The 6,000-nt window shown below is 56.8% G+C and overlaps 1 protein-coding gene across 1 annotated transcript in view; it reads right to left on the bottom strand.

Annotated features, from left to right (window-relative positions):
* Positions 1-647: 647 nt before the first annotated feature.
* The window catches only part of BICRA (BRD4 interacting chromatin remodeling complex associated protein), a 28,566-nt gene continuing 23,213 nt past the window's right edge, over positions 648-6,000 (bottom strand). Inside the window, exons 6-10 of the mRNA XM_041411129.1 lie at positions 4,737-4,808; positions 3,861-3,913; positions 3,055-3,222; positions 2,562-2,701; positions 648-2,332 (exon numbers count right to left, since the gene is read on the bottom strand). Coding sequence (XP_041267063.1) covers positions 1,122-2,332; positions 2,562-2,701; positions 3,055-3,222; positions 3,861-3,913; positions 4,737-4,808 — 1,644 coding nt within the window. The 3' untranslated portion in view covers positions 648-1,121. The remainder of the gene's footprint in view (positions 2,333-2,561; positions 2,702-3,054; positions 3,223-3,860; positions 3,914-4,736; positions 4,809-6,000) is intronic.

Here is a 6,000-nt window from a genome sequence, read left to right as displayed (position 1 = left end):
CCGTTCCCGGTCCTGTTCCTGGTCTGCTCCCGATCCCGTTCCGTTCCCGGGATCCCGCTCTGCTCCCGATCCCGTTCCCAATCCCGGTCCATTGCCGATCCCGCTCCGTTCCCGGTGTCCCGGCTGGATCTCAATCCCGTTCCCGGTTTCCCGGTGTCCCGGTCCCAGTCCGTTCCCGGTATCCCGCTTGGATCCCGGTGTCCCGGTCTGATCTGGCTCTCCCGGTCAGATCCCGGTATCCCGCTCTATTACGGATCCCGGTATCCTGTTCCTGGTGTCCTGTTCCTGGTCCGATCCCGTTCCTGGTGTCCCGTTCTGATCCCGGCGTCCCGGTCAGATCCCGGTGTCCTATTCCATTCCGTTCCCGGTGTCCCGTTCCCGGTCAGATCCCGGTGTCCCGGTCAGCTCCCGGTATCCCATTCCTGGTCAGCTCCCGGTATCCCGTTCCCGGTCAGCTCCCGATCCCGGTCAGATCCCGTTCCCGGTATCCTGATCCTGGTCAGCTCCCGTTCCCGGTGTCCCGATCCCGGTGTCCCGATCCCGGTGTCCCGTTCCTGGTATCCTGATCCCGGTCAGATCCCGTTCCCGGTATCCCGATCCCGGTCAGATCCCGTTCCCGGTGTCCCGTTCCCGGTGTCCCGATCCCGGTGTCCCGATCCCATCCCGGTGTCCTATTCCATTCCGTTCCCGGTGTCCCGTTCCCGGTCAGATCCCGGTATCCCATTCCTGGTCAGCTCCCGGTATCCCGTTCCCGGTCAGCTCCCGATCCCGGTATCCTGATCCCGGTCAGATCCCGTTCCCGGTGTCCCGTTCCCGGTATCCCGTTCCAGGTATCCCGTTCCCGGTCAGATCCCGTTCCCGGTGTCCCGATCCCGGTGTCCCGTTCCTGGTATCCTGATCCCGGTCAGATCCTGTTCCCGGTATCCCGTTCCTGGTCAGATCCCGTTCCCGGTATCCCGTTCCCGGTATCCTGATCCCGGTCAGATCCCGTTCCCGGTGTCCCGTTCCTGGTGTCCCGTTCCCGGTCAGATCCCGTTCCCGGTGTCCCGATCCCGGTATCCCGATCCCGGTCAGATCCCGTTCCCGGTGTCCCGATCCCGGTGTCCGCCGTCCCCCCGCCGTCATCTGGTGCACGTCCGCGCGGCGCCGAGGCCGCCGTTGTGGCTGGGGGGGGGCACGAGGGGCTCGGGGCCGCGCCGGGGGGGTCCCGGGAAGGGCGGGGCGGCGGCTCCCGGTGCCGGTGCCGGTGCCGGTGCCGGTGCCGGCGGTGCCGGGGCGGCTGCCGGCGCCCCCCGGGGCTGCTGCAGGTTGAGGATGCTGTCGATGGCGCTCTGCAGGTGCTCGCTCAGCGAATCGTCCTGGGGGCTGTCGCTGCTGAACGACGCCTTGTCCACCTCGGCCTCCGCCCGCCGCCGCTTCCCGCCCCACGTCCCGCAGCCTTCCTCCTCCTCCTCCTCCTCCTCCTCCTCCTCGTCCTCCTCGTCCTCCTCCTCCTCATCCTCCCCGTCCGACGGCTCCTCCGGGGGGCCTTTCCCGGGCCGGCCGCGGCCGGCGGATCCCGGATCCCGGCGCAGCGCCGTGATCACCGGGCGGCGCTCCGAGCGCGGCGGCTCCCGGTGGTGCTCGGGGAGCTCCCGGTGCGTCTCCCGGTTCGTCTCCCGGTTCGTCTCCCGGCTGATCTCCCGGTTGATCTCCCGGTAGGTTTTCCTCAGCGGCCCCAAGCAGGGAGCGGCGGCGGCGGCGGCGGCGGCGCCGGGGTGAGCCGGGAGCGGCGTTTTCTTCTCCAGGGATCCGTTGAGCTGCGCCGGGCCCGGGTGGGTCCCGGTGCCCGGGATCCCGGGCGGATCCAGCGCCGTGTTGTGGATCACCTTGCTCAGCCCGGCCTCCTGCTTGATCTTCAGCTTGAGGCCGATGCGGCTCCGCGCCTCGTACGTCTTCATCATCGGGGGGCGGCTCCGCGAGGGCAGCGCCTCCTCCTCCCCTCTCTGGGGGTCCCCCCTTTGCGAGGGGTCCCGGGGGGAATCCCGGGCTTCCCCCAGCCAGGTGACGCTGGGGGAGCCCCCCCCGTGCTTGATCAGCAGTTTGGGGGGCGCGGGGGGAGGGGCGGCCCCGTTCCCGGGGTTCCCGCCCCATTCCCGGGATCCCAGCCCCATTCCCAGGTTTCCCAGCCCCATTCCCAGCCCCGATCCCGGGTTCCCACCGGGCCGGTCCCGGGCCAGCTGCCGGTCGAGCGCCAGCCCCGTTCCCGGGATCCCAACCCCGTTCCCGGGATTCCCGCCCCATTCCCGGGATTCCCGCCCCGTTCCCAGCCCCATTCCCGGGTTTCCCAGCCCTATTCCCACCCCCGTTCCCGCCCCGTTCCCGGGTTCCCACCGGGCCGGTCCCGGGCCAGCTGCCGGTCCAGCGCCTCGCCCCTATTCCCATGGATCCCGCCCCATTCCCGGGCTTCCCAGACCCGTTCCCAGCCCCGCTCCCGGGTTTCCCAGCCCCATTCCCGCCCCGTTCCCGGGATCCCGGCCCCATTCCCAGCCCCATTCCCAGCCCCGATCCCGGGTTCCCACCGGGCCGGTCCCGGGCCAGCTGCCGGTCCAGCGCCAGCGCCGTTTTCTCCTCCTGGATGAAGATGCGGTCGATCATCACCATCTCGGCCGAGGGGCTGGCGCGCTGCGGGGGCACGGGGGGCTCAGGGGGGTCCCCGGGACTCGGGGGTCCCGGGGGTCCCCCGGGGGTCCCTCGGGGGTGGGGGGGGTTAACGGGGGTTAATGGGGGTTGTTAATGGGGATTCTTAATGGGGGGATTAATGGGGATTGTTAATGGGGGATTGGGGGGGATTAATAGGGAATTAATAGGGGATTAATGGGGAATGGGGGATTGGTGGGGGATTGATGGGAAATTAATGGGGAATTGATAGGGAATTAATGGCGGATTGATAAGAGATTGATGGGAAATTGAAGGGGGATTAACGGGGAATTGATGGGGCATTAATGCGGATAAAGGAAAATTAATTGATATCCCGACTATCGCAACATTCCCGGCTATCGCGACTATCGCGACTATCGCGACATGCCCTCACCGCGCTGGCACTCGGGCTCGCCGGGCAGCACCCCCTGGTAGACGTGGTAGGGCAGCAGGCGGCGCAGCGCGTCCCCCAGCGAGCGGAAGGGGCTGCGCAGCTCGGGGTGCAGCACGGCGCCCTGGTGCTTGTGCAGCTGCTCCAGGAGGCTGAAAACGGGGCAAAAAACCGCGGGTTTGGGCAACGGCCGACGGAAATCCACGGGTGGGGGGTTAGGGACAGAAATCCTCGGATTTGGGGGGTTAGGGACAGAAATCCTCGGATTTGGGGGGGGGTTAGGGACAGAAATCCTTGGATTTGGGGGGGGTTAGGGACAGAAATCCACGGGGTGGGGGGTTAGGGACGGAAATCCACGGATTTGGGGGCATTTTGGACAGAAATCCTCATTTTTGGGGGGGTTAGGGACAGAAATCCTCGGATTTGGGGGGGTAAGGGACAGAACTCCCCACCCCGGCGGGAATTCCCGGCGTTCCCAGCCATTCCCAGTCCCCCCACTCATTCCCAGCCATTCCCAGTTGTCATTCCCAGTTGCCATTCCCAGTTATCATTCCCACCATTCCCACCACTCCCAGTTACCATTCCCAGTATTCCCAGTTGTCATTTCCAGCTGCCATTCCCATCATTCCCAGCCATTCCCAGTTGCCATTCCCGTTATTCCCACCATTCCCAGTTATCATTCCCAGTATTCCCAGTTGCCATTCCCACCATTCCCAGTTGTCATTCCCAGTCGTTATTCCCAGTATTCCCAGTTACCATTCCCACCATTCCCAGTATTCCCAGTTCTCACCAGGCCTCCTTACTGGGCTGCAGCACCGGCGCCTTCTTCAGCTTCGCCTCCAGCTGCGGAGAGAGCGCGGCTTTGGGGAGAATTCCCGGGATTTTGGGCAATTCCCAGGAATTTGGGGAGAATTCCCAGGATTTTGGGCAATTCCCAGGAATTTGGGGAGAATTCCCAGGATTTTGGGCAATTCCCAAGAATTTGGGGAGAATTCCTGGGGTTTTGGGCAATTCCCACGTTCGGGGAGAATTCCCGGGATTTTGGGGTGAATTCCCAAGAATTTGGGGAGAATTCCCAGGCTTTTGGGGTCAGTTCCCAAAAATTTAGGGAGAATTCCCGGGGTTTTGGGCAATTCCCACGTTTGGGGAGAATTCCCAGGATTTTGGGCAATTCCCAGATTTGGGGAGAATTCCTAGGGTTTTGGGGTCAATTCCCAGCATTTTGGGGGCAATTCCGTGATTTTTTGGGGTTGTTTCTCAGGAGTTTGGGTGAATTCACAGAATTTGGGGAGAATTCCTGGGATTTTGGGCAATTCTGTGGATTTTGGAGAGAATTCCTGGGATTTTGGGGTCAATTCCCAAGAATTTGGGGCAAAATCTCAGGATTTTGGGACAATTCCCAAGAATTTCAAATTCCCAATAATTTCAGGATTCTGGGGACAATTCCCAGGATTTTGGGGCGAATTCCCAGGATTTTGGGATCAAGTCCCAGATTTTGAGTGAACTCCAGGATTTTGGGGCAAATTCCGGGGATTTTGAGATTTCTCAGGATTCTTGGGGGGAACTCTGGGAATTTTGGGGGGAATTTCCAGGATTTTGGGTCAATTCCCAGATTTTGGGTCAATTCCCAGATTTTGGGGTGAATTTTGGGGATTTTGGGACTCACCGTGGGCGGGGCCTGGGGACCCTTCCCACCCCCCGAGGGTTGGGGGGGGCCCTTGAGCCCGGCCGGCTTCGCCTGCGGAAAAACGGGAAAAATCGGGAAAAATTGGGAAAAAATTGGGAGAAATTGGGAAAAAATTGGAGAAAAATTGGGCAAAATGGGAAAAAAATGGGAAAAATTGGAGAAAAAGGGGAAAGAATTGAGAAAAATGGGGAAAAAATTGGGAAAATGGGAAAAAAATGGGAAAAATTGGAGAAAAAGGGGAAAGAATTGAGAAAAATGGGGAAAAAATTGGGAAAATGGGAAAAAAATGGGAAAAATTGGAGAAAAAGGGGAAAGAATTGAGAAAAATGGGGAAAAAATTGGGAAAATGGGAAAAAAATGGGAAAAATTGGAGAAAAAGGGGAAAGAATTGAGAAAAATGGGAAAAAATTGGGAAAATGGGAAAAAATTGGGAAAGAATTGGGAAGAAATCAGGAAAAAATTGGGAAAAAATTAGAGGAAAAAGGGAAAGAATTGGGAAAAAAAAGGGAAAAAATGGGAAAAACAGGAAAGAATTGGGGAAATGGGAAAAAATTGGGAAAACCCCAGAAAATTCCTGTGGGGAAACCCAGGGGAAAACTGGAATTAAGGGGGAAAAATGAAATTAAAGGGGAAAAATGGAATTAAAGTGGGAAAAACCTGGAATTAAATGGAAAAGCTTGGGAAAAAAAGGGCAGAAATTGGGAAAAAAAGAGAAAATCCAAGGAATAAATGGGGAATAAATTGGGAATAAATGGGGAAAAAATTTTGAGTAAGTGGGAAACAAATGGGGAATAAATGGGGAATAAATTGGGAAATAAATGGGGAATAAATTGGGAATAAATTGGGGAATAAATGGAGAATAAATGGGGAATAAATGGGGGAATAAATTGTGAATAAATTGGGGAATCAATGGTGAATAAATGGTGAATAAATTATGAATAAATTGTGAGTAAGTTCTGAATAAATTGGGGAATAAATGGGAAATAAGTTGTGAATAAATTGGGGAATAAATGGGAAATAAGTTGTGAATAAATGACTAATAAATTGTGAATAAATTGTGAATAAATGATGAATAAATGGTGAATAAACAGTGAATAAATTGGGGAATAAATGGGAAATTAAACTGTGAATAAATCATAAACAAATTGTGAATAAATAGTGAACAAATTGCGTAATAAGCTGGAGAATAAATGGTGAATAAATAGCGAATAAATGACTAATAAATTGTGAATAAATTGGGGAA

The sequence above is a fragment of the Onychostruthus taczanowskii genome, unplaced genomic scaffold, assembly GCF_017590055.1.
Source record: "Onychostruthus taczanowskii isolate IOZ18803 unplaced genomic scaffold, ASM1759005v1 scaffold340, whole genome shotgun sequence".
In the NCBI taxonomy this organism is placed as follows: domain Eukaryota; kingdom Metazoa; phylum Chordata; class Aves; order Passeriformes; family Passeridae; genus Onychostruthus; species Onychostruthus taczanowskii.
The sequence above is the reverse complement of the archived record's forward strand: the minus strand, read 5'-3'. Positions and strand labels throughout refer to the sequence as shown.